Source organism: Esox lucius, chromosome 24 (assembly GCF_011004845.1).
Source record: "Esox lucius isolate fEsoLuc1 chromosome 24, fEsoLuc1.pri, whole genome shotgun sequence".
Lineage (NCBI taxonomy): Eukaryota > Metazoa > Chordata > Actinopteri > Esociformes > Esocidae > Esox > Esox lucius.
In genome coordinates, this window is record NC_047592.1 from 959,879 (window position 1) to 986,307 (window position 26,429).

Sequence of the window (26,429 nt, forward strand, 5' to 3'; positions counted from 1 at the left end):
CACGCACACGCACGCACACATACACTTCATGAATATGGTGCTGCTTAAACTCCACCAAGAGTTACTGATTTATCATCTCACCAGGCTACGCCCCCGTGTGTAGACCCTAAGATGACCTCGGGCCTTCAGTGACCTCTGAAGCCCCTCCCACTGGGGTGTGGTTAACCCCAACAGACAGGAAACGGCTAAACAGGAGAACCATATATGGGCCTCTCCACTGCCATCCTCTACCACAGCCCTAAACACACACAAACACACACACACACACAACATGAAGTTATACTCTATAATAAACAGGTACCATGAGGTTCTATAATAAACGGGTGACATGAGGTTCTATAATAAACGGGTGACATGAGGTTGTATAATAAACAGGTACCATGAGGTTGTATAATAAACGGGTGACATGAGGTTGTATAATAAACGGGTGACATGAGGTTGTATAATAAACGGGTGACATGAGGTTGTATAATAAACGGGTGACATGAGGTTCTATAATAAACGGGTGACATGAGGTTGTATAATAAACGGGTGACATGAGGTTCTATAAGAAACGGGTGACATGAGGTTCTATAATAAACGGGTGACATAAAGGTAAATAAATAAATGGGTGACATGAGGTTCTATAATAAACGGGTGACATGAGGTTGTATAATAAACAGGTACCGTGAGGTTCTATAATAAACGGGTGACATGAGGTTGTATAATAAACGGGTACCGTGAGGTTCTATAATAAACGGGTGACATGAGGTTGTATAATAAACGGGTACCGTGAGGTTCTATAATAAACGGGTGACATGAGGTTGTATAATAAACGGGTACCGTGAGGTTCTATAATAAACGGGTGACATGAGGTTCTATAATAAACGGGTGACATGAGGTTCTATAATAAACGGGTGACATATGAACTTACTTGGCTAAAGCTTGAAACACAGAGGAGGTCGAACCACATGGAGGATGAGACCTTGTACACCTCTGGGAGGGTGGGGGGTAGATAGAGAGGGGGAGGGGAGTAGATAGAGAGGGGGATTAGAGAGAGGGGTGGAGGGGGGATAGAGAGTGAGGGGGAGGGAGGTTAGACAGAGGGGGAGGGGGATAGATAGAGAGGGGGGGTTAGAGAGAGTAAGATAGAGGGGAAGAAAACAGATTAGTTACTGGGATCTGTTATCACCTATTATGGAGTTCTAACCTGTATGTGTGTGTGTACCAGTGTGTGTGTACCTGTATGTGTGTGTGTTTGTGTTATATAATTTAATGTTACCTGTTTATTACTTTAGTTAATGCTACCTGTTCAATATGTTGTGGGTTTTTGGTTGTCTGTTTGTGTACCTGTGTGTGTGTGTGTTTGTGTGTGTGTATGTACCTGTGTGTAGATGCTGTCACATAGAGAGCAGGTCCACTGCAGTTGCAAGTAGAGAACACACACCACATGACCTTTGACCCGACCCACAAGGCACTGCCCTGCTCCTCTCATTGCCCACACCCCCAGGAGGATGATGGGAGGAGGAGGGTCACATGACCTGGGGAAGAGAAGGATGAGGGTAAAATGACCAGAAGACAAAAAGACAGCATGAAAAAAGGAGGAGAGGAGGACAGCAGGAAAGGAGGAGAAGAGGACAGCAGGAAAGAAGGAGAAGAGGACAGCAGGAAAGAAGGAGAGGAGGACAGCAGGAAAAAAGGAGAGGAGGACAGCAGGAAAGAAGGAGAGGAGGACAGCAGGAAAGAAGGAGAGGAGGACAGCAGGAAAGAAGGAGAGGAGGACAGCAGGAAAGAAGGAGAGGAGGACAGCAGGAAAGAAGGAGAGGAGGACAGCAGGAAAGGAGGAGAGGAGGACAGCAGGAAAGAAGGAGAGGAGGACAGCAGGAAAGAAGGAGAGGAGGACAGCAGGTTAGGAGGAGAGGAGGACATCAGGTTAGGAGGAGAGGAGGATAGGAGGAGAGGAGGACAGCAGAATAAGAGGAGAGGAGGACAGCAGGTTAGGAGGAGAGGACTCACAGGCTTGACGTTCCCATGGCCGAAACAGTCAAACAGCTGACTGGAAGAGAACGACAATAAACCCCTCCAACCCTGAAACAACCAAGGACACATTTAAACACCCGTCCAACCCTGAAACAACCAAGGACACATTGAAACACCCCTCCAACCCTGAAACAACCAAGAACACACTTAAAGACCCCTCCAACCCTGAAACAACCAAGAACACATTTAAACACACCCCTCCAACCCTGAAACAACCAAGAACACATTTAAACACCCCTCCAACCCTGAAACATCCAAGAACACACTTAAACACCCCTCCAACCCTGAAACAACCAAGAACACATTTAAACCCCCCTCCAACCCTGAAACAACCAAGAACACATTTAAACACACCCCTCCAACCCTGAAACAACCAAGAACACATTTAAACACACCCCTCCAACCCTGAAACAACCAAGAACACATTTAAACACACCCCTCCAACCCTGAAACAACCAAGAACACATTTAAACCCCCCTCCAACCCTGAAACAACCAAGAACACATTTAAACACACCCCTCCAACCCTGAAACAACCAAGAACACATTGAAACCCCCCTCCAACCCTGAAACAACCAAGAACACATTGAAACCCCCCTCCAACCCTGAAACAACCAAGAACACATTTAAACACCCCTCCAACCTTGAAACAACCAAGAACACATTTAAACCCCCCTCCAACCCTGAAACAACCAAGAACACATTTAAACCCCCCTCCAACCCTGAAACAACCAAGAACACATTTAAACCCCCCTCCAACCCTGAAACAACCAAGAACACATTTAAACCCCCCTCCAACCCTGAAACAACCAAGAACACATTTAAAAACAGCAGGTGGAACAGAAAGGAACCCAGGCTATCTATGGACGGTAGAGGAGCTGGTTTTGAAATAGGTTTGTTCGGATGTGTGTGTTTTACCGTGACAGTCGGCGTTGGAATCCGCTAAATAGCACAGTGTTTCCTGGAATGATGCCAGGAGGGTATGGGGCGTGGCTTAGGTCTAAATACACCTGCAGACTCCGCCCCCTGCTTTCTGAACACACTGTCAATCTCACACTCAGCCCGGTCTCCACTTCCACACACACACACACACACACACACACACACATATACAGTTTGCCCAGATTTTTTTTAAAATATAATATTCTATAAAACGTGTGTGTGCGTTTCTTTATAGTACCTGTGTATTGTGTTGTTTTAGTTAGTCCTCTTTTGTCCTGTAAAGTGATCCTCTGAGAGACAATTCCATAGAAGGAGACCAACTCCACATCACGGCTTTGCGTGCGCACACACAAGCACACGCACGTGCGCACGCACACACACACACGCACACAGACACACAAGTTTACACATTATTGCGATGATGCAGGTTGTTCAGTGCTTTTAATAAGACTCCACATCGCCACCTGCTGGACAAGTGGTGCTACTATTTCTACACAATAGAAACACCAAAATGAATACAAATTTTTCTATGTAAATGACGGCACCTGCCACTCAAAATACTTTTATGCTTTATTACCTGCAGTCCAGGACCTCAGCCACTGACATGACCTTCTGGGAGATCATCTGGAGGAGAGAGAGCTCGAAGGTCAAAGGTCATCGCGAAAGTAGGAACTCCTGAGTGTAATGGAACAAATCCCTGGTACAGCTGCTCACCTGGGAGTAGGGTGTGGTTAGGAGGGGCGGGGTCAGGGTGTGGATCCTCCAATCAGAGTGCACCAGGAGCGAAGGGCAAGCATGCAGCTCTACACCACTCTTCACAGCAACAAGGCAGCCAGTCAGAACACTGGGATCCTGAGTGACAGGAAAAAAGGTCATTCAGGAAGTAACACACGCCACACTCCAACACAGCTCAACATACCAGACAGAAGAAAAAAACACTTGAATAAAAACCATGGTGGAGGTAGGGACAGTGTAGGATGGAAGTATGGTGGGTGGAGGTATGGAGGGTGGAGGGATAGTGAGTGGAGTGGAGGGGCGGAGATGGAGGGCAGGGGGATGGAGGATGGAGGGATGTTGAGTGGGGGGGTGGAGGGCAGCGGCGAAGCCACCGTTGGGCCTGTGCCCTGCCAGATTGACTATTGGCCCACCCAAATCAGGTTGGCTTAACAAATCTTTTATTTTTACCAAAAGATGTAATACATTTTGATTTGTTGTTTGTATTGTTTTTCTAACAAATCAGAAATGGTGAAAAGTAGGAGGTACTTCTGATCTAATTGGTTACAAAGGAATCAAACGCTATCCCGCCACCCCACGGAGAATTATTTGCTCAATTTATGTTAATTGCACTTCTTTAAAAAGCTACAAATGGAAGATGAAGAAGAAAAAACACCTTGACCGCATTTGAGCTCAATCCCTCGGATACCTGATAAACCGATGAGGAGGCTAGCAAGTCAGACGATGAGGAAGCTAGCAAGTCAGACCATGAGGAAGCTAGCAAGTCAGACCATGAGGAAGCTAGCAAGTCAGACCATGAGGAAGCTAGCAAGTCAGACCATGAGGAAGCTAGCAAGTCAGACCATGAGGAAGCTAGCAAGTCAGACCATGAGGAAGCTAGGAAGTCAGACCATGAGGAAGCTAGCAAGTCAGACCATGAGGAAGCTAGCAAGTCAGACCATGAGGAAGCTAGCAAGTCAGACCATGAGGAAGCTAGCAAGTCAGACCATGAGGAAGCTAGCAAGTCAGACCATGAGGAAGCTAGCAAGTCAGACCATGAGGAAGCTAGCAAGTCAGGCCATGAGGAAGCTAGCAAGTCAGGCCATGAGGAAGCTAGCAAGTCAGGCCATGAGGAAGCTAGCAAGTCAGACCATGAGGAAGCTAGCAAGTCAGACCATGAGGAAGCTAGCAAGTCAGACCATGAGGAAGATAGTAAGTCAGACCATGAGGAAGCTAGCAAGTCAGACCATGAGGAAGCTAGCAAGTCAGACCATGAGGAAGCTAGCAAGTCAGAACATGAGGAAGCTTGCAATAGCACTTCAGGCTCAACCATTAAGGACTCGGGAGCAGGTCAGCAGCCAAGGAGGAGGTTAGCGTTTCTACTGCACTGATTTCAACAATAGCCCAGGAAAACAATCACTCTGCACCACCTGCAGATTTGTCTGCAGTAGAGAGAACCAAAACACAACCAAAATTGTGAGTGTTCCCCAGTACAGTGACAAATGGAAAACCAGTTTATCGTAGAAGTGGTACGGACAATTTTCTTGGCTGGAATACAGTTCGACCAAGGACCATAGGCGGAAATCCCAGGGGGACGGGTATGAACAAACAAAAGTATGAGTCTTGCAAACAAAATAATTAATATTGAAAGCAAATCATTAACTAAAAAGTATTGAGATAAAAAATATACATATTGCAAATAAAAAAAATCGAAAGGCAAAAACAAATTTATTAAAAATGAATGCAAATAATTATTGGAGAGGAACTATTTGTTCTTGACAAAGCGATTGCGTTAAACGTCTTTGGCTGCAGGTTTTTTCTATCTTTGATTACATTACCCTGGATTGTTCAGTATACGCGTTGTGCTGTGAAACAAGCTAACCCTGAATAATATGTACGATTTTGCCAAATGAGGTCATTCAATACTAAGTAAGCGACTGCTTTCGTTGCCGTCGTTTTATTGTTATGATGGCGCCTGCTTTGGTAGGCCAGGTTTATTTGTTCGGTGTGTTAATGTATTCATGCCTGTTGTGATAGTATTTATAAAAACAATGTTGTCTTGCTTGAATACCTGTACAGAAGCGTTTGCTTATTTGAAGTGTGCAATATATTTAATTGCCGGTGTACATTTCAATATGGGCCTGAAGTGGTTTTATTGTGTAGTGAAAACTTTGTAGAGCTTTGTCTACTTTTATTTTTAATTGTAAGTTTGTGCACATTAGAGTAAAGAGTTGGTGTACTGGCCAATTAGCTGGCAGTGTTTGTGTATCCACCTGTTGTGCCTGTGTTAGTGGAGTGTGTAATTTCTGCCCTTTATAAGGCACTTTTTATGGTTTCTGTAATCTCTCATCTCGTTGTCTCTCGATTCCTCCTTTCCTTAAAGAATATGTAGCTTACAAGTAATGTTTGTTTAATATGTTTTTGGTCATGGTTGTAAGTAATATGTACATGTTTGTTTAATATGTTTTTGGTCATGGTTGTAAGTAATATGTACATGTTTGTTTAATATGTTTTTGGTCCTGGTTGTAAGTAATATGTACATGTTTGTTTAATATGTTTTTGGTCATGGTTGTAAGTAATATGTACATGTTTGTTTAATATGTTTTTGGTCGTGGTTGTAAGTAATATGTACATGTTTGTTTATTATGTTTTTGGTCATGGTTGTAAGTAATATGTACATGTTTGTTTAATATGTTTTTGGTCGTGGTTGTAAGTAATATGTACATGTTTGTTTATTATGTTTTTTGTCGTGGTTGTAAGTAATATGTACATGTTTGTTTAATATGTTTTTGGTCATGGTTGTAAGTAATATGTACATGTTTGTTTAATATGTTTTTGGTCGTGGTTGTAAGTAATATGTACATGTTTGTTTAATATGTTTTTGGTCGTGGTTGTAAGTAATATGTACATGTTTGTTTATTATGTTTTTGGTCATGGTTGTAAGTAATATGTACATGTTTGTTTATTATGTTTTTGGTCATGGTTGTAAGTAATATGTACATGTTTGTTTATTATGTTTTTGGTCATGGTTGTAAGTAATATGTATGTTTGTTTATTATGTTTTTGGTCATGGTTGTAAGTAATATGTATGTTTGTTTATTATGTTTTTGGTCATGGTTGTAAGTAATATGTACATGTTTGTTTATTATGTTTTTGGTCGTGGTTGTAAGTAATATGTACATGTTTGTTTAATATGTTTTTGGTCATGGTTGTAAGTAATATGTACATGTTTGTTTAATATGTTTTTGGTCATGGTTGTAAGTAATATGTACATGTTTGTTTAATATGTTTTTGGTCGTGGTTGTAAGTAATATGTACATGTTTGTTTAATATGTTTTTGGTCGTGGTTGTAAGTAATATGTACATGTTTGTTTAATGTTTTTGGTCATGGTTGTAAGTAATATGTACATGTTTGTTTATTATGTTTTTGGTCATGGTTGTAAGTAATATGTACATGTTTGTTTATTATGTTTTTGGTCATGGTTGTAAGTAATATGTATGTTTGTTTATTATGTTTTTGGTCATGTTTGTAAGTAATATGTATGTTTGTTTATTATGTTTTTGGTCATGGTTGTAAGTAATATGTATGTTTGTTTATTATGTTTTTGGTCATGGTTGTAAGTAATATGTACATGTTTGTTTAATGTTTTTGGTCATGGTTGTAAGTAATATGTATGTTTGTTTAATATGTTTTTGGTCATGGTTGTAAGTAATATGTATGTTTGTTTATTATGTTTTTGGTCATGGTTGTAAGTAATATGTACATGTTTGTTTAATGTTTTTGGTCATGGTTGTAAGTAATATGTATGTTTGTTTAATATGTTTTTGGTCATGGTTGTACTCGGAAAGGAGTGGTTTTGTAAGCAGTGGTCTTGTAAACTGTTGCTGTGCTGCCATCCCTATGGTCTCTACTCAATAAAACCGTCTTGTTTGTCAAGGGAATGTTTTGGGTCAGATTTAAACTAAATGTGTCTGGAAGGTTTGCTGTATTTAGTTTTTGGGCCCAACCACCTTTAATCATGACCAGCCAAACAACCATTTCTACCTATGCCACTGGTGGAGGGTGGTGGGACGGAGGTATGGTGAGTGGAGTAATAGAGGGTGGAGGTATGGAGGGTGGAGTATTAGAGGGTGGAGGTATGGAGGGTGGAGGTATGGAGGGTGGAGTATTAGAGGGTGGAGGTATGGAGGATGGAGTAATAGAGGGTGGAGGTATGGATGGTGGAGTAATAGAGGGTGGAGGTATGGAGGATGGAGTAATAGAGGGTGGAGGTATGGAGGATGGAGTAATAGAGGGTGGAGGTATGGAGGATGGAGTAATAGAGGGTGGAGGTATGGAGGATGGAGTAATAGAGGGTGGAGGTATGGATGGTGGAGTAATAGAGGGTGGAGGTATGGATGGTGGAGTAATAGAGGGTGTTGTAATAGAGGGTGGAGTAATAGAGGGTGGAGCAGGGTTTACGGCTTTTGGCCGGTATCAGGTGTAGTTGTCCGGCAGATGAAAATATCAACGGCCAAAATGTCCGGTGGGAAATACGCCAAATAAATATATTAATAGCATCATAAATAGCCAAATATTGTGTGACCTGTATGATCTGTTGTCAAGCCTCTGGTCGCTGTTGCAGTAAGACATGAGTGTTCGGTCATGTAGTGTTCGGTCATGTGACTAAGCGTGGCGCGACACTCAAAAGGCACCCACTCCGAATGCGAAGCAGACATCCCCAGGCTGGTTTAAAGAAAATAACAAGCGATGGTGCAGCTGAGGCCAGCCAGACCACAGAAGCCTGCCTATCTGAAACAGACTTCCTTACACAGAAAACTGTGTTTCTACATTTAAAATGCAATGGGACAACATATTTATATCCATACATTTAATGCACATTTTCTAATAAGGAAATATGGTTGGAAATGACAAAATGTCACAAAATGTGAGTGTTTTTTTCTTTTGTCAGAATTGATTTGACATATAAGCGACTGAAATGCGTTTGTCTAATAAATAATAATGTTGCGAAATTAGGCTACATTACAGAGCATTGCAAAGCAATTCTAAACTAGATTTAAACATACTGAAATAAAGAAGAAAACAAGTTTCAGTAAATGATCTGAGCCTATAACTTCAGGCAGAGCTGTCAAACACTCTATTGCATCCAAGCCCCAGACATCCCATGGAAACTAACATCATTCACATGGTGTTTCTTGAGACGTTTCTGACATTGGCTTCAAAAGCCCTTTTTTTGTAATCCAAAATTGTGCAAAAAGCTTGTTGTCTATAAAATTGCGATCTGGCTCAAATGATTGCGATCAGGCACTTGTGTATTATTTGTGACAGCCCTAGTTGTAATCTAAATGCTCAGTTCCTTCTGCTGACTAATTTAAATAAAAAATATTTGTTGAATCATAGCGTTTGTGTGTGGATGTATGGAAGATGGCGGTATGGAGGGTTAAGTGATGGAGGGTGGATGTATGGAAGATGGAGGTATGGAAGATGGAGGTATGGAGGGTTAAGTGATGGAGGGTGGAGTTATGGAGGGTGGGGGGATGGAGGGTGGGGGTATGGAAGATGGAGGTATGGAGGGTTAAGTGATGGAGGGTGGAGTTATGGAGGGTGGGGGGATGGAAGATGGAGGGTGGAGGTACGGAGGGTTAAGTGATGGAGGGTGGAGTTATGGAGGGTGGGGGGATGGGACTGGAGGGTGGATGTATGGTGGGTGGGGAGATGGGACTGGAGGGTGGATGTATGGTGGGTGGGGAGATGGGACTGGAGGGTGGATGTATGGTGGGTGGGGAGATGGGACTGGAGGGTGGATGTATGGTGATTGGAAGAATGGAGGGTGGAGGTGTGGTGATTGGAGGAATGGAGGGTGGAGGTGTGGTGATTGGAGGAATGGAGGGTGGATGTATGGTGGGTGGGGGGATGGGACTGGAGGGTGGATGTATGGTGATTGGAGGAATGGAGGGTGGATGTATGGTGATTGGAGGAATGGAGGGTGGATGTATGGTGATTGGAGGAATGGAGGGTGGATGTATGGTGATTGGAGGAATGGAGGGTGGATGTATGGTGATTGGAGGAATGGAGGGTGGATGTATGGTGATTGGAGGAATGGAGGGTGGATGTGTGGTGATTGGAGGAATGGAGGGTGGATGTGTGGTGATTGGAGGAATGGAGGATACCTGAGTGTTTGGAGCGATGAGTCTGTAAAAGCAGCCAGGTTGTATCAGGGAAAACCAACGTACTGAAGACCTCACAAACAACAACTCCACCTGTCAGGGAGGCAAAGAGAAAGAGACTCCTAAATGACACCTGATTCAGGTGGTCGGTTCAGACCTCACAAACAACAACTCCACCTGTCAGAGAGGCAAAGAGAAAGTATCAATGATACATCAGGAGACAAGGGGAATATTACATCAGCACTGCCAGACAGCCTGGAACCCATGAAGAAAGCTGGTACTATCAGAAGGGTTTGGTAGACCCTGCTATGGGGGGGTTGTAGTCTCACCTGTTGGGAGACCCTGGACTGGGGGGGTTGTAGTCTCACCTGTTGGGAGACCCTGCTAGGGGGGGGTTGTAGTCTCACCTGTTGGGAGACCCTGCTATGGGGGGGGTTGTAGTCTCACCTGTTGGGAGACCCTGCTATGGGGGGGTTGTAGTCTCACCTGTTGGGAGACCCTGCTAGGGGGGGGTTGTAGTCTCACCTGTTGGGAGACCCTGGACTGGGGGGTTGTAGTCTCACCTGTTGGGAGACCCTGCTAGGGGGGGGTTGTAGTCTCACCTGTTGGGAGACCCTGCTATGGTGGGGTTGTAGTCTCACCTGTTGGGAGACCCTGCTAGGGGGGGGTTGTAGTCTCACCTGTTGGGAGACCCTGCTATGGGGGGGTTGTAGTCTCACCTGTTGGGAGACCCTGCTATGGGGGGGTTGTAGTCTCACCTGTTGGGAGACCCTGGTCTGGGGGGGTTGTAGTCTCACCTGTTGGGAGACCCTGGTCTGGGGGGGTTGTAGTCTCACCTGTTGGGAGACCCAGGTCTGGGGGGGTTGTAGTCTCACCTGTTGGGAGACCCTGGTCTGGGGGGGTTGTAGTCTCACCTGTTGGGAGACCCTGGTCTGGGGGGGTTGTAGTCTCACCTGTTGGGAGACCCTGGTCTGGGGGGGTTGTAGTCTCACCTGTTGGGAGACCCTGGTCTGGGGGGGGGTTGTAGTCTCACCTTTGTGCTCTCTGTCTTTCTGTCCGTCTCTCTCTCCTGTAGTAGTGAGTTTTTAGGGTCCCACCCCCACCTCTGGACTGGACCAATCAGCTCAGCCTTCGCAGAGAAACACAGAGAAAGCCCTGCCCCTCCAATATCACAGCCATTTCCCTCATTCCTCCAGGCCACGCCTTCTTTTGCCATGACACGCATCACCACGGAGACACAGGGACGCTCCCCTGGCAATGTAGATTCTCCAGGTGTTTCTATGGCGACGGGTGGTTTGAGTATGGGCTTGTTCTCTCTGTCTTCCAGACATGCTCGCTTAGCCTCTCCCCCTTCATGTTCTTCCTCCTCCACCTCCATCTTCTCCTCTTCCCGGCTACTCTTCCTCTCTCCTGCCTCTGCCTCTCTTCTCTCCTCCATCTCTCCTTGTGTCATTCTGTTCCTCTCTCTGAGGAGAGAGGCCATGGAGGCAGAGGGACTGAGGATCTGGAGGTCGTTCAGACACAACTGGATATAAACCCTGGAACACACACATCCAGACTTCAGACAGAGGATAAAAACCCTGAAACACACACATCCAGACAGAACATAGACCCTGGAACACACACATCCAGACAGAACATAGACCCTGGAACACACACATCCAGACAGAACATTGACCCTGGAACACACACATCCAGACAGAACGTAGACCCTGGAACACAGACATCCAGACTTCAGACATAGAACGTAGACCCTGGAACACACACATCCAGACTTCAGACAGAGGATAAAAACCCTGAAACACACACATCCAGACAGAACATAGACCCTGGAACACACACATCCAGACAGAACGTAGACCCTGGAACACACACATCCAGACTTCAGACAGAGGATAAAAACCCTGAAACACACACATCCAGACAGAACATAGACCCTGGAACACACACATCCAGACTTCAGACAGAGAACGTAGAACGTAGAAGATGATTCAACTTGAAAAGATTGTTTCTCCTCAAACTTTTAACCCAATCAACAGGACCCTAGACACCACAGAGATAGCCAGTAAACACTTGTGTTAGTGTGTGTGTCTGTGTGTGTGTCTGTGTCAGTGTGTGTGTCTGTGTTAGTGTGTGTTACATGTGCCATGTTTTTATTCCTGCCTTCCTTGTATACATGATGTGTATGTGGCTGAGTGGTGTTCTGGTTGTGTGAGAGTTGTCTGGTATTCCCAGGTGCGCAGAGTTGCTGCTGACAAGCGGGGGCGTGGTTTGTCTGGAGCGGGGGCGTGGTTTGTCTGGAGTCCTGGCAGCTGGAGATGATTGAGGGCCTAATTGGCCCCAGTACATATAATGTTTGCCTTGTGAGCTCGGGAGGGCTTTTAGTTTTTTTGGAGGATTTGGGTGTGATTTGTTATATTCTGTTATGTTTTGCTAGTGTGTAAAACACTCTGTTATAAACACTAGGTTAGCTGGGCGGGAGTCACCCCTGTGTTTTGGTAACAGCTAGGAAGGATTAGGGGTGTAGCAGCGTAGGGACCTTTCTATTGTTTTCATTGATTGGACCCCGTTCCCAAGTCCCTTCTCCTACCTGCCCTATTGTGTCTATGGTGTCTTGGTGTGATTATTTGATGTTTGTAAATGGGTGTGTTGTGTTGTTGACTCAGTAACTAAACGGCCCCGTGGGGGGGGGGTACCCATAGGTTCTGACTGTCGTCTTATTTAATTGGTTGCACCCCCACACCCCTGTCCATTTCTGGCCTTGTCATCCTGTGTGCCAGAAAGGGTCACTACGTCTCCGCCTCAGACGAGAACCACCTGAGGGGAAAGTTTGTGTGTGTGTGTGAGTCTGTGTGTCTGTGTCTGTGTGAGTCTGTGTGTCTGTGTCTGTGTGAGTGTGTGCGTATGTTTGTGTGTGTGTGTGTGTTAGTAGGTGTACCTGCAGTGTCTGTGTGTGATGTATTTGTCCTGATCCAGGTGTCTGTATGAAGGGAACTCTGATTGGATGAATCTCTCCATCACCATGGTGAAGCGCTGCACACACACCAAACAACCTGAAAGACACACATACATATTACACCCCCCCCAAACATCACATTACACACTCAGTCACACCCCCAAACATCACATTACACACTCAGTCACACCCCCCCCAAACAACACATTACACACTCAGTCACACCACCCCCAAACATCACATTACACACTCAGTCACACCCCCCCCCAAACATCACATTACACACTCCGTCACACCCCCCCAAACATCACATTACACACTCAGTCACACCCCCCCAAACATCACATTACACACTCAGTCACACCCCCCCAAACATCACATTACACACTCAGTCACACCCCCCCCAAACATCACATTACACACTCAGTCACACCCCCCCCCAAACATCACATTACACACTCAGTCACACCCCCCCCAAACATCACATTACACACTCAGTCACACCCCCCCAAACATCACATTACACACTCAGTCACACCCCCCCAAACATCACATTACACACTCAGTCACACCCCCCCCAAACATCACATTACACACTCAGTCACACCCCCCCCAAACATCACATTACACACTCAGTCACACCCCCCCCAAACATCACATTACACACTCAGTCACACCCCCCCAAACATCACATTACACACTCAGTCACACCCCCCCAAACATCACATTACACACTCAGTCACACCCCCCCAAACATCACATTACACACTCAGTCACACCCCCCCAAACATCACATTACACACTCAGTCACACCCCCCCCCCAAACACCACATTACACACTCAGTCACACAGCGACTTTTCAGACACCCTTAGCGACTTTTTTTTTTAAAAAGTTCTTACTCTTCTCAACGAGCAGCGGGTGCCGCCGGGTATCGACAGAAGGTCGATACCCGGCGACCTTCTGGTGTTTTTACTCACTTGTTGTCTCTCCTACAACGTTATTCCTCTCCTACAGGCAGCCTCCATCACATGCAGTTGGTGCAGTTCTCTTAATCCATGACCATGATGATATCTCCCCTTGTGTGTCGCTCTAATGTTATTTTTTTTCTAGCCTTTTGATTTTGATTTAAATAGCGCACCCTTTTTTGATTTGTTCTTCGTTTTTTTGCTCAGGTGATTATTTCTTGTACATGGACAACATTTGTAAATACGCATGTATATTCTTTTCCCCAACGAGAGTTTTGTATGTTAAAAAAGAACATTTGGCGATGACATAATTTAGCATCTTCTAGCGACTTTTAGGATAGCCAATAGCGACTTTGCTTACTGAGGAGTTGGCAACACTGGCCTGGTAACACCTCACCCAAGTGGTCTTTATGGACATGCCCGGAAACACCTCACCCAAGTGGTCTTTATGGACACGCCCGGTAACACCTCACCCAAGTGATCTTTATGGACACGCCCGGTAACACCTCACCCAAGTGATCTTTATGGACACGCCCGGTAACACCTCACCCAAGTGGTCTTTATGGACACGCTCGGTAACACCTCACCCAAGTGATCTTTATGGACACGCCCGGTAACACCTCACCCAAGTGGTCTTTATGGACACGCCCGGTAACACCTCACCCAAGTGATCTTTATGGACACGCCCGGTAACACCTCACCCAAGTGGTCTTTATGGACACGCCCGGTAACACCTCACGCCCGGTAACACCTCACCCAAGTGATCTTTATGGACACGCCCGGTAACACCTCACCCAAGTGGTCTTTATGGACACGCCCGGTAACACCTCACCCAAGTGGTCTTTATGGACATGCCCGGAAACACCTCACCCAAGTGGTCTTTATGGACACGCCCGGTAACACCTCACCCAAGTGATCTTTATGGACACGCCCGGTAACACCTCACCCAAGTGATCTTTATGGACACGCCCGGTAACACCTCACCCAAGTGGTCTTTATGGACACGCTCGGTAACACCTCACCCAAGTGATCTTTATGGACACGCCCGGTAACACCTCACCCAAGTGGTCTTTATGGACACGCCCGGTAACACCTCACCCAAGTGGTCTTTATGGACACGCACGGTAACACCTCACCCAAGTGATCTTTATGGACACGCCCGGTAACACCTCACCCAAGTGATCTTTATGGACACGCCCGGTAACACCTCACCCAAGTGGTCTTTATGGACACGCCCGGTAACACCTCACCCAAGTGATCTTTATGGACACGCCCGGTAACACCTCACCCAAGTGATCTTTATGGACACGCCCGGTAACACCTCACCCAAGTGATCTTTATGGACACGCCCGGTAACACCTCACCCAAGTGATCTTTATGGACACGCCCGGTAACACCTCACCCAAGTGATCTTTATGGACACGCCCGGTAACACCTCACCCAAGTGGTCTTTATGGACACGCCCGGTAACACCTCACCCAAGTGGTCTTTATGGACATGCCCGGTAACACCTCACCCAAGTGGTCTTTATGGACACGCCCGGTAACACCTCACCCAAGTGGTCTTTATGGACACGCCCGGTAACACCTCACCCAAGTGATCTTTATGGACACGCCCGGTAACACCTCACCCAAGTGGTCTTTATGGACACGCCCGGTAACACCTCACGCCCGGTAACACCTCACCCAAGTGATCTTTATGGACACGCCCGGTAACACCTCACCCAAGTGATCTTTATGGACACGCCCGGTAACACCTCACCCAAGTGGTCTTTATGGACACGCCCGGTAACACCTCACCCAAGTGATCTTTATGGACACGCCCGGTAACACCTCACCCAAGTGATCTTTATGGACACGCCCGGTAACACCTCACCCAAGTGATCTTTATGGACATGCCCGGTAACATCTCACCTATCCAGGCCGTGTTGCTGGCGGCTCTCTGACGGCCAGAGTCTTTCTCACTGGTCTCCACGGCAACACAGGTCAGGATGCCAGTCTGGTCACGCAGGCAGAGTGTGTGTGTTCTAGAGAGATCCAGGACTCCGACCAGCAGCGGCCGGGGCTGCCGGTCCTGCCCCAGAGACAAGCCCACGGACCAGGCCAAGGAGGGGTTCAGCTCAGCCTGGGTCAGAGAGCAGCCAGAGGACGGCAGCAGGGAGGACAGGGACAGAGATGACCAGCACTCTGCCTCCATGGCAGAGATACACTCCGACACTGACAGATACCGACACGCTGGAGAACCCACACGGTACTGAGAAGACAAGGAGAGAATGACAGTCAGTATTATACCCTGGAGAACCCACACGGTACTGAGAAGACAAGGAGAGAATGACAGTCAGTATTATACCCTGGAGAACCCACACGGTACTGAGAAGACAAGGAGAGAATGACAGTCAGTATTATACCCTGGAGAACCCACACGGCACTGAGAAGACAAGGAGAGAATGACAGTCAGTATTATACCCTGGAGAACCCACACGGTACTGAGAAGACAAGGAGAGAATGACAGTCAGTATTATACCCTGGAGAACCCACACGGTACTGAGAAGACAAGGACAGAATGACAGTCAGTATTATACCCTGGAGAACCCACACGGTACTGAGAAGACAAGGAGAGAATGACAGTCAGTATTATACCCTGGAGAACCCACACGGTACTGAGAAGACAAGGAGAGAATGACAGTCAGTATTATACCCTGGAGAACCCACACGGTACTGAGAAGACAAAGAGAGAAAGACACTCAGCATCATACCCTGGAGATACATTGCCGATTTTGCAGGTTTTCCCACTTTCAAAGCATATATAGGTCTGTAATTTTAATCTTAGGTACACTGCAATTGTGAATGACAAAAATCCAGAAAATCACATTGTATGATTAAGTAATTTGCATTTTATTGCATGACATAACTATTTGATACATCAGAAAAGCAGAACTTAATATTTGGTACAGAAACCTTTGTTTGCAATTACAGAGATCATACGTTTCCTGTAGTTCTTGACCAGGTTTGCACACACTGCAGCAGGGATTTTGGCCCAATCCTTCATACAGACCTTCTCCAGATCCTTCAGGTTTCGGGGCTGTCGCTGGGCAATACAGACTTTCAGCTCCCTCCAAAGATTTTCTATTGGGTTCAGGTCTGGTGACTGGCTAGGCCACTCCAGGACTTGAGATGCTTCTTACGGAGCCACTCCTTAGTCGCCCTGGCTGTGTGTTTCAGGTCGTTGTCATGCTGGAAGACCCAGCCACGACCCATCTTCAATGCTCTTACTGAGGGAAGGAGGTTGTTGGCCAAGATCTTGTGATACATGGCCCCATCCATCCTCCCCTCATTATGGTGCAGTCATCCTGTCCCCTTTGCAGAAAAGCATCCCTAAAGAATGATGTTTCCACCTCCATGCTTCACGGTTGGGATGGTGTTCTTGGGGTTGTACTCATCCTTCTTCTTCCTCCAAATACGACGAGTGGAGTTTAGACCATAAAGCTCTATTTTTGTCTCATCAGACCACATGACCTTGTCCCATTCCTCCTCTGGATCATCCAGATGGTCATTGGCAAACTTCAGACGGGCCTGGACATGCGCTGGCTTGAGCAGGGGGACCTTGCGTGCGCTGCAGGATTTTAATCCATGACGGTGTAGTGTGTTACTGTAAGTAGGAAAACCTGCAAAATCGTCAGTGTATGAAATACTTATGTACATAAGTGTGTGTGTGTCTCTGTGTGTGTGTATATACAAGCGTGTGTGTGTATATATATATAGGTGTGTGTGTCTGTGTGTGTATATACGGTGTGTGTTTACCTCAGTGAGGGGACAGTGGTGTGGCTCCTGCAGCATTTCTCTGTAGATGTCTCTCCCTGCTTCTCCTTCTCCTCCTCCCTGAACCCCCTCACAGGTCAACACAGACTCCAGCAGCCTCCCAGCCACCACACACACACGCTCTCCTCTCACCCAACGGGGAACCAGCCTGACAAAGAACAAACATTCACTCTGTTTTAAAAACATCTTCATGACAAACCTAATACAGAGAGAAACCCCTCCCTCCCCCCTTCCTTCTCTCCGTCCCTCCCCCCTTCCTCCCTTCCTTCCTTCTCTCCCTCCCTCCCCCTTTCCTTCTCTCCTTCCCTCCCCCCTTCCTTCTCTCCTTCCCTCCCCCCTTCCTTCTCTCCTTCCCTCCCCCCTTCCTTCTCTCCTTCCCTCCCCCCTTCCTTCTCTCCCTCCCTCCCCCCTTCCTTCTCTCCCTCCCTCCCCCTTTCCTTCTCTCCCTTCCTACCTGTCTCTCAGAGCTGTGCAGCAATGACAGAGCCAAAGGTACTGAGACACGCCCAGATTCATTTCCAGCAGTAGTCGTGGCAACAAGGCATCACTGGGCATGTCGCTAGTGCTGCTGACCTCCGACCCCAGCCGGCTGAAGGAAGTGATGCGGAGGCTGGAGCGCAGACACATGCAGAGCATGCTGGGTAGGGAGGCGGGAGATGGGCGGTACAGGAAATGGACATCATGGAGTTCTATTTCTGCCCCTGGCCTCAAGCCACGCCTCTGGATAGGCTGATAGGCCAGACATAGACCAACCTTCCCGTCTATCACATAAAGTCCCGCCTCAGAGCTCAGAACACCAGTCAGCACACCCTATCAGAGAAAATGGGAACCATGACGTCAGAGTCCAAAAACAAAACACCCACTGACCAATCAGAGGAGACCAGTAAGAACAGCATTCAGAAAGCCTCAGTAAGAGGGACCTTGTAGCTGATGATTCTGGAGTGTTTGGTGTTGTGTGGAGGAGGGACGACACGGCCTTCATCCGCTCCCTCTGCCTGTCTGCCTGGGAGCGCTGACCCAGCACCACTCTCCTCGCAAAGATGGCCGTCCGCGTCAGAGGTGTATGTGTCTGGTGTGTGGTCTTGTGAGTGTGTCTCAGACAGGTCAGGGATCAGTGTGTCGGGTAGCAGGCTCAGGGACGATTGGCCCGTCACACACAGAACTCTGTTTCCAGACCAGCCCCTCAGCGCGCACACACGCAGCCCTGACACACACACACTTACCCCCACACACACACACCTCCGCCACCAAAGACAGCTTGGCTCCTGGGACAGGGCAGAGGAGGAGAGAGGATGAGGGGAAGGGAGTGATGGAGGGGAAGGAGGAGAGAGGATGAGGGGAAGGGAGTGATGGAGGGGAAGGAGGAGAGAGGATGAGGGGAAGGGAGTGATGGAGGGGAAGGAGGAGAGAGGATGAGGGGAAGGGAGTGATGGAGGGGAAGGAGGAAAAGAAAAGAAGTAGGAAGGGCAGAGAATAATAATAATAATAATAATTATGTCTGAGTGTTGGACTGGGTTTCTAGTTATAATAATGTCTGAGTGTTGGACTGGGTCTCTAGTTATAATAATGTCTGAGCGTTGGACTGGGTCTCTAGTTATAATAATGTCTGAGCGTTGGACTGGGTCTCTAGTTATAATAATGTCTGAGTGTTGGACTGGGTCTCTAGTTATAATAATGTCTGAGTGTTGGACTGGGTCTCTAGTTATTATAATGTCTGAGTGTTGTACTGGGTCTCTAGTTATAATAATGTCTGAGTGTTGTACTGGGTCTCTAGTTATAATAATGTCTGAGCGTTGGACTGGGCCTCTAGTTATAATAATGTCTGAGTGTTGGACTGGGTCTCTAGTTATTATAATGTCTGAGTGTTGGACTGGGTCTCTAGTTATAATACTATAGACACAGACCTCTGTGTGTGTATGCTCACCGTGACCAGTATTGGTACTGTGTGTTGTTCCTCTCTCAGACAGAGACAGAAGAAGGAGTTCCCGGCGATGTCCAGCAGGGGGCACACAGCACAAACCTCTCCATACACCTTCACACGCAGGCCTTTCACCCTACACACACACACACACACACTAAAGTTACGTAAACCAGCCCCAGGTCTACAGTCCTTACACACACACACTTGCTTACATACGCATACACACACACCCTGACCTATGCTGCAGTAGTCCTGCTGCTACTTTGACACCCACAGCGCTCCTAAGGTTGACCCCTGCAGGGTTAAATGTCAACTCAGTATCAGAGGTCAGGGGTAGGGGACAGCCAACCAGCTCCAGGTAGCCACCGTCTTCCTGGTCTGGGCCCAATGCATGCTGGGGGATGTAGTTCCAAAAGGGAAAGAGAAGGGGCGGGCCCAGCCAGAGAGGGGAAGGACTCAGCAGCTGGAAATGACACCAGGAGAAGAAGATCAGTGTTGGGAGTCCTCCTCACAGCCCAGGATAATCCAGAGTAGCGCAACAGAACATTCTGACCCTCACCTCAGAGTGCAGGCTTCCACTGGCATCCTTCAAACGCCACATTCCATCACATGTCCCCCCTAAGCCACACCCATCACTGAGACAGCCTATCAGCAAGAGGTTTGCACGTGGCAGAGCCCTGTGTTTTGGGAGAGCCTGCTCCGCCTCCCTGACCCACTCTCTGTGCTCATTGGTGCTCCAGGACAGGTTGCTACAGCAGGGTGTGTGTTGCCTGGTAACCAGCTCAGATATGGAGACAAGCCTGCAAAAGAGCAGAAGGGAGACTTGGGAGCAATGTTACATTTTTTACATTTAAGAGAAAGCAACCTTTTTCAACTTGGTGCCCTGTGGGAATTGAATACACAACCTCTGGCATTGCAATCGCCATGCCTTACTAACTATACAAGACCTGTTGATATACTCTATGCTGATCGTTTTCTATTCACTGTGATGTAAAAGAAACACAGATCCTAGGTCTGCACTCCTACTCTGAAATGGAACTACATCATTGTGTGATTGCTGAATGTGAACTGGGGCACAGCCACCCAGAGAATACTCTTTCTGCCTCTTAAAACTAAGGATTATTGCATTTAAAGAATAGCCTACAAACACATGACACCGACATCCACCGAGCCTAACCTAGAGTCTAGCAGGACTTCAGTTCCAGCCCTGCATGAATTCACTTATTAACTGAAACATCAATACCCCTTAGTGTCATCAGTTAATCGTGCTTAGTACTTGGCTGGATCAAAAGACTGCAAATCGCGTACTGCACATCTCCAGAAACAGAGCTCCAGAATATCGCATAACGTGTTAACCGTCACCTGTAGCTCAGCGGAAGAGATCTAGCGCGCGAGGAGCCCACCGCCCGTTCCACTCTCTGTACCAAGGCTAGGGCGAGCTGTTCGAGGGAAAGACTGCCAGCGGCGGGTCCGAGAACCGGGAACAGATTGTCCCTGACGAACCCGAATAGCTGCCGCAGCCACTCGCGTTCCTACAAGAAGAGACAGAACCAGTTAAAATACATTATTTTGTTTAAATATAGCTACTTAGCTAGAAATAAAACTAAAGCAGAGGTAACATAATTTACCACTTCAGTCCTCTGGTTGAAGTGAGTCAGAAATGATTCCATTTTTTGATCGTTTCGTTGTTCATTTCTAAGGCGTCAGATTTACATTTACAAGTCAAGTATAAAAACCTCGAGTCTGTTTATGTTAACTGTTGTTATCCTTGTCTGTGAGCTGATGTAAACAACTACAGATTCGCGCAAAATCCTTCAAATCATCAGAATTAACAAAACACACAAACGACGGTGTCCGCATTGCTCAAAAAGCATTAACTTGTACTGTAGGCCGGAAGCACGCCGGTAGGCGGAGATTCCTATTTGGGACCAAATCGGACCAAATCCCGTCTGAATCGAACGCACCCTGGCCAATCAGACTTGAGTCTCCTCCCAGCTATCACCGGGGTCTCCGCCTCCTGCATTCGAATGACCGTAACCAGCCAACGGGGGCGCGGCCTGGGGGCGGGCGTTAGCGCAGAACTGGATCCAGTTTGAACCTCAATCAACTGCCCTCTGTAGCAAAGCACAGACAACAGCATCGACCACAACAAAAACAGACAGTGTGAGACGAATTCTTGATTTCGGACTGGTAAAAGTAAGTTATGGAAGAGATTGCACTTTTAACATCGTTTTTCTACATAACCATATTTAATCACAAAAATTACATTAATTTTAGTAAAAACGTTCGTTGCTTGTTTTTCTGTCATGTTTCTGCTAGCTATCTTTAGCTGGCATTCATAGTGAATCACTGTACTGTAACGTCAACTAGTAACACAGCTGTATTGCCAATATGACCAAATATCATTGTTTCAATTTAGAGTTAAATGAATGTGCATTGGATATGCAACATGACTTCACTGTAACCAAGTATTTCCTTCTATAAATAATGTTAGTTTTGTACGCTGATTGCTAACAGGGTTAGCACCTTTAGCAATAATGCTAGTGCTGGGGGATGGGATGGGTTAGCAGTACGTAAGGCGGGAAGCAAATGGTGGGCCCATTGTTCTCAACGAGTTAGCATGCTAGGGGGCTAACTGTAGTAGCCGATGTTAGCTAGCTACGCTAACCTTACTGCAAACCCTACACTGTCTATGCTGCACACTGGTCTGCAATCCATCACATATACTAGCCCAACTTTAGTGTCCGTTACAATAGTTAGTTAACTATCGAATCGTATGTTTTTGTCGACGTTCTAACCGGCATTGGCGCTAGCAGGTTAGCCACTTTTGCTAAATTCACGAGGATCTTGTAAAAAAAAAAATATATATATATATATATTTTATATTAAATCAAGTAATATTTTTCTCCCGTGTATCAATCAGTCGTGTCGCCATGGTGAAAGGGGACATTAACAAGCCCAAGGGCAAGACGTCAGCCTACGCCTTCTTCGTGCAGACCTGCCGCGAGGAGCACAAGCGGAAACACCCGGAGCAGTCCGTGAACTTCGCAGAGTTCTCCAAGCAGTGCTCCGAGAGATGGAGGGTACGTATTCCTTACATACACGATCACATATCATATATGTGTTAACATACCTGTGTAATATGCTAACTATGTGTTGTGTAGGCGTTGACGGCCAATGATAAGCGTCGTTTTGAGGACATGGCGAAGCAGGACAAGGTTCGCTATGAAAGGGACATGAGAGGATACGTTCCCCCCAAAGGGATGGCCAAGACCGGCCGCAAGAAGAAGGACCCCAATGCTCCCAAACGACCACCGTGAGTCATTTAACCATGCATACTTCAACCATGCATTAGCAGTTACACTCGTCACCTCTTTCTAAATGGCACACCAAACTTTGGGCTGAACGTGGACCCCAAACACGTGACCTTTAACCTCTAACACTTGTCTCTCCACTAGGTCAGCATTCTTTGTGTTTTCTGCAGAGTTCCGTCCTACAGTCAAACAAGAATTCCCAGGTACTGAAAAATTACTAATTTCATTATACGGTTGATGAAAGTATGTTATTTATGCAGTAGTATTGCCAGTTAATAACACTAATGACATGTTTTCTAATGTCTTAACTAAACACTACAGAGTGTCGGTGATAGTATATAGTTAATGCACTGAGTTTTTGGTGTGTGGTGTTATGGCCATGTTTTGTCTCTTCAGGTCTTACTGTTTAAACATGACGGGTTACGGGTTGTTGTGACTGTTTTGACAGGCTGCTCCATAGGGGAGTGTGCTAAGAAGCTGGGCATCATGTGGGGTCAGCAGACGCCGGCCCAGAAGCAGCCCTTTGAGGAGAAGGCACTACGGCTGAGGGAGAAATACGACAAGGTACGGACACAGTGTCCCCGTAACACACTGACACAATGTCCCCGTAACACACCGACACGGTGTCCCCGTAACACACCGACACGGTGTCCCCGTAACACACCGACACGGTGTCCCCGTAACACACCGACACGGTGTCCCCGTAACACACCGACACGGTGTCCCCGTAACACACCGACACGGTGTCCCCGTAACACACCGACACGGTGTCCCCGTAACACACCGACACGGTGTCCCCGTAACACACCGACACGGTGTCCCCGTAACACACCGACACGGTGTCCCCGTAACACACCGACACGGTGTCCCCGTAACACACCGACACGGTGTCCCCGTAACACACCGACACGGTGTCCCCGTAACACACCGACACGGTGTCCCCGTAACACACCGACACGGCCTCCCCGTAACACACCGACACGGCCTCCCCGTAACACACCGACACGGCCTCCCCGTAACACACCGACACATTGTCCCCGTAACACACCGACAGTGTCCCCGTAACACGCAGACACAGTGTCTCCTCATAACAGACTGTCTCCTCGCTCACGGCTCCCTGGTTGTGTGTTCAGGACATGGCTGCGTACCGCTCCGGAGCGAACGTTAAGCGGGTTCCGATGCGGCCCGGCCCGGGCGGATCCTCCGCCATGATGTCTCACGGCGCCGTTGGCGGTGACGACGATGATGACGATGACGACTTGGACGACGACGATGAAGATGATGATGATGACGACGATGAGTAGCGTTGGGCTGGGGGAGTGCTCCGGCCTGTTGCATTGGTGCGTCCGTTTTAGCCCGCCCCCTACCTGTTCGATGGGTGGAGTTTTCACACGAGGCCGTTCCATTGGCCCAGCAGTGGAAACTACATTTACTCAGGGTCACTGCGAGCTAAAACAAACGAACCCGCTTCCACTGGAATCCTAACAGGCCAGAGAAGACATCTGATTGGCTGAACGGTGTGTGTGTGTGCCTGTCAGTGACCCTGAAGGAAGGGTTGACCCTAGGTTAGGGGTCAAAGGTTAGATAGGTCAGGGGGTTAGTTAGAGCCATACTGGACCAGACACAACCTGCAGGGGACTTTATATCAGTGTAACTGAATAGTTGTTGTCATTTTAAACATCTGTATCCCTGGTAACAGTTGCTGTGGGCCTACATGTCCAATAGCAGAGCTCTGTTGGGGTTGGATAGATCTGAATGTTGTTGTTGTGTTGAATGTAGTCGGTTGTAGTTCCCTTGGTTGTGTGTGGTCCCGGGCGCTGTGGCGGCTCTGTAATATTATGGCTTGATGTCCCGGGTCGCGTGATGCTGTGGCCCGGTTTAAAACATACACTTGTTTTTTTTATTTTTTCAATTGAAAAATGTGTCCCGAAAACCTTATGTAGAAATGGACTTTTATAATAAAATTTTTATGATTCTGAAAGTTTGCCTCAGTATTATGTGATCCTGAACAGGGTGTTGTCTTTGTCGCATGTGGGGTAATAATCTAACTGCAATGTCAGATGTTATAAAGGAACATGATATGCATAAATATGCAGATGCGGTCTCAGGCAATTTGGAAAATGGTAATGTCAATGTTTCTTTGTAATTTCACATTGTATCAGGTATAATCTAAATATAATATCATTATGAAGCCATGTAATGTAGTTTTAATATCATATGTTAACAAATACATAGTCTGTCTCTTAAATACTCAGATAATCTTAAATCATGTATTGCCTTTAGTCATGGAGCCTGGTGCCGAACTGTTTTAACCTCTCCTGGTAGTGGATAGCCTGGTGCCGAACTGTTTTAACCTCTCCTGGTAGTGGATAGCCTGGTGCCGAACTGTTTTAACCTCTCCTGGTAGTGGATAGCCTGGTGCCGAACTGTTTTAACCTCTCCTGGTAGTGGATAGCCTGGTGCCATACTGCTCTAACTTCTCCTGGTAGTGGATAGCCTGGTGCCATACTGTTTTAACCTCTGCTGGTAGTGGAGTGGATAGCCTGGTGCCATACTGTTCTAACCTCTCCTGGTAGTGGATAGCCTGGTGCCATACTTTTCTAACCTCTCCTGGTAGTGGATAGCCCGGTGCCATGCTGCTATTTTCTCCTGGTAGTGGATAGCCTGGTGCCATACTGTTTTAACCTCTCCTGGTAGTGGAGTGGATAACCTGGTGCCGTTTCACAACTAGTTCTTCTGTTGATTGAGAATGTAATATTGTTTCACACTGTTAAATAAGGTGTACCAGCTCTTACTTCAGATACTGTTAAATAAGGTGTACCAGCTCTAACTTCAGATACTGTTAAATAAGGTGTACCAGCTCTAACTTCAGATACTGTTAAATAAGGTGTACCAGCTCTTACTTCAGATACTGTTAAATAAGGTGTACCAGCTCTTACTTCAGATACTGTTAAATATGGTGTGCCAGCTCTAACTTCAGATACTGTTAAATAAGGTGTACCAGCTCTTAAGATACTGTTAAATAAGGTGTACCAGCTCTAACTTCAGATACTGTTAAATAAGGTGTACCAGCTCTTACTTCAGATACTGTTAAATATGGTGTACCAGCTCTTACTTCAGATACTGTTAAATAAGGTGTACCAGCTCTAACTTCAGATACTGTTAAATAAGGTGTACCAGCTCTAACTTCAGATACTGTTAAATAAGGTGTACCAGCTCTTACTTCAGATACTGTTAAATAAGGTGTACCAGCTCTTACTTCAGATACTGTTAAATAAGGTGTACCAGCTCTAACTTCAGATACTGTTAAATATGGTGTGCCAGCTCTAACTTCAGATACTGTTAAATAAGGTGTACCAGCTCTTAAGATACTGTTAAATAAGGTGTACCAGCTCTAACTTCAGATACTGTTAAATAAGGTGTACCAGCTCTTACTTCAGATACTGTTAAATATGGTGTACCAGCTCTTACTTCAGATACTGTTAAATAAGGTGTACCAGCTCTAACTTCAGATACTGTTAAATAAGGTGTACCAGCTCTAACTTCAGATACTGTTAAATAAGGTGTACCAGCTCTTACTTCAGATACTGTTAAATAAGGTGTACCAGCTCT

General features: G+C 46.6%; 1 protein-coding gene and 1 long non-coding RNA gene across 4 annotated transcripts in view; one reads left to right on the forward strand and one right to left on the reverse strand.

The window, feature by feature from the left end:
* ctc1 overlaps nucleotides 1–21,572 on the reverse strand; it is a 23,499-nt gene extending 1,927 nt beyond the window's left edge. The window contains exons 1-20 of one of the 3 annotated variants that reach the window (XR_004575362.1): nucleotides 21,132–21,572; nucleotides 20,866–21,035; nucleotides 20,063–20,303; nucleotides 19,740–19,966; nucleotides 19,507–19,636; nucleotides 18,503–18,847; nucleotides 18,037–18,392; nucleotides 17,565–17,730; nucleotides 15,678–16,017; nucleotides 12,781–12,895; nucleotides 10,876–11,380; nucleotides 9,846–9,935; nucleotides 3,675–3,812; nucleotides 3,538–3,584; nucleotides 3,199–3,293; nucleotides 2,937–3,093; nucleotides 1,996–2,067; nucleotides 1,364–1,520; nucleotides 914–975; nucleotides 82–238 (exon numbers count right to left, since the gene is read on the reverse strand). This is a non-coding gene — a long non-coding RNA (CTS telomere maintenance complex component 1). The remainder of the gene's footprint in view (nucleotides 1–81; nucleotides 239–913; nucleotides 976–1,363; nucleotides 1,521–1,995; nucleotides 2,068–2,936; nucleotides 3,094–3,198; nucleotides 3,294–3,537; nucleotides 3,585–3,674; nucleotides 3,813–9,845; nucleotides 9,936–10,875; nucleotides 11,381–12,780; nucleotides 12,896–15,677; nucleotides 16,018–17,564; nucleotides 17,731–18,036; nucleotides 18,393–18,502; nucleotides 18,848–19,506; nucleotides 19,637–19,739; nucleotides 19,967–20,062; nucleotides 20,304–20,865; nucleotides 21,036–21,131) is intronic. The other 2 variants (XR_004575363.1, XR_004575361.1) reach the window with 2 other exon arrangements.
* Nucleotides 21,573–21,574: 2 nt separating this feature from the next.
* hmgb2b (high mobility group box 2b) lies at nucleotides 21,575–24,731 on the forward strand. Its single transcript, XM_010869365.5, has 6 exons — nucleotides 21,575–21,699; nucleotides 22,427–22,586; nucleotides 22,668–22,819; nucleotides 22,962–23,020; nucleotides 23,266–23,381; nucleotides 23,951–24,731. The coding sequence occupies exons 2-6, from the start codon at nucleotides 22,437–22,439 to the stop codon at nucleotides 24,119–24,121; spliced, it is 648 nt and encodes a 215-aa protein (XP_010867667.4). The 5' UTR covers nucleotides 21,575–21,699; nucleotides 22,427–22,436; the 3' UTR covers nucleotides 24,122–24,731.
* Nucleotides 24,732–26,429: the final 1,698 nt, after the last annotated feature.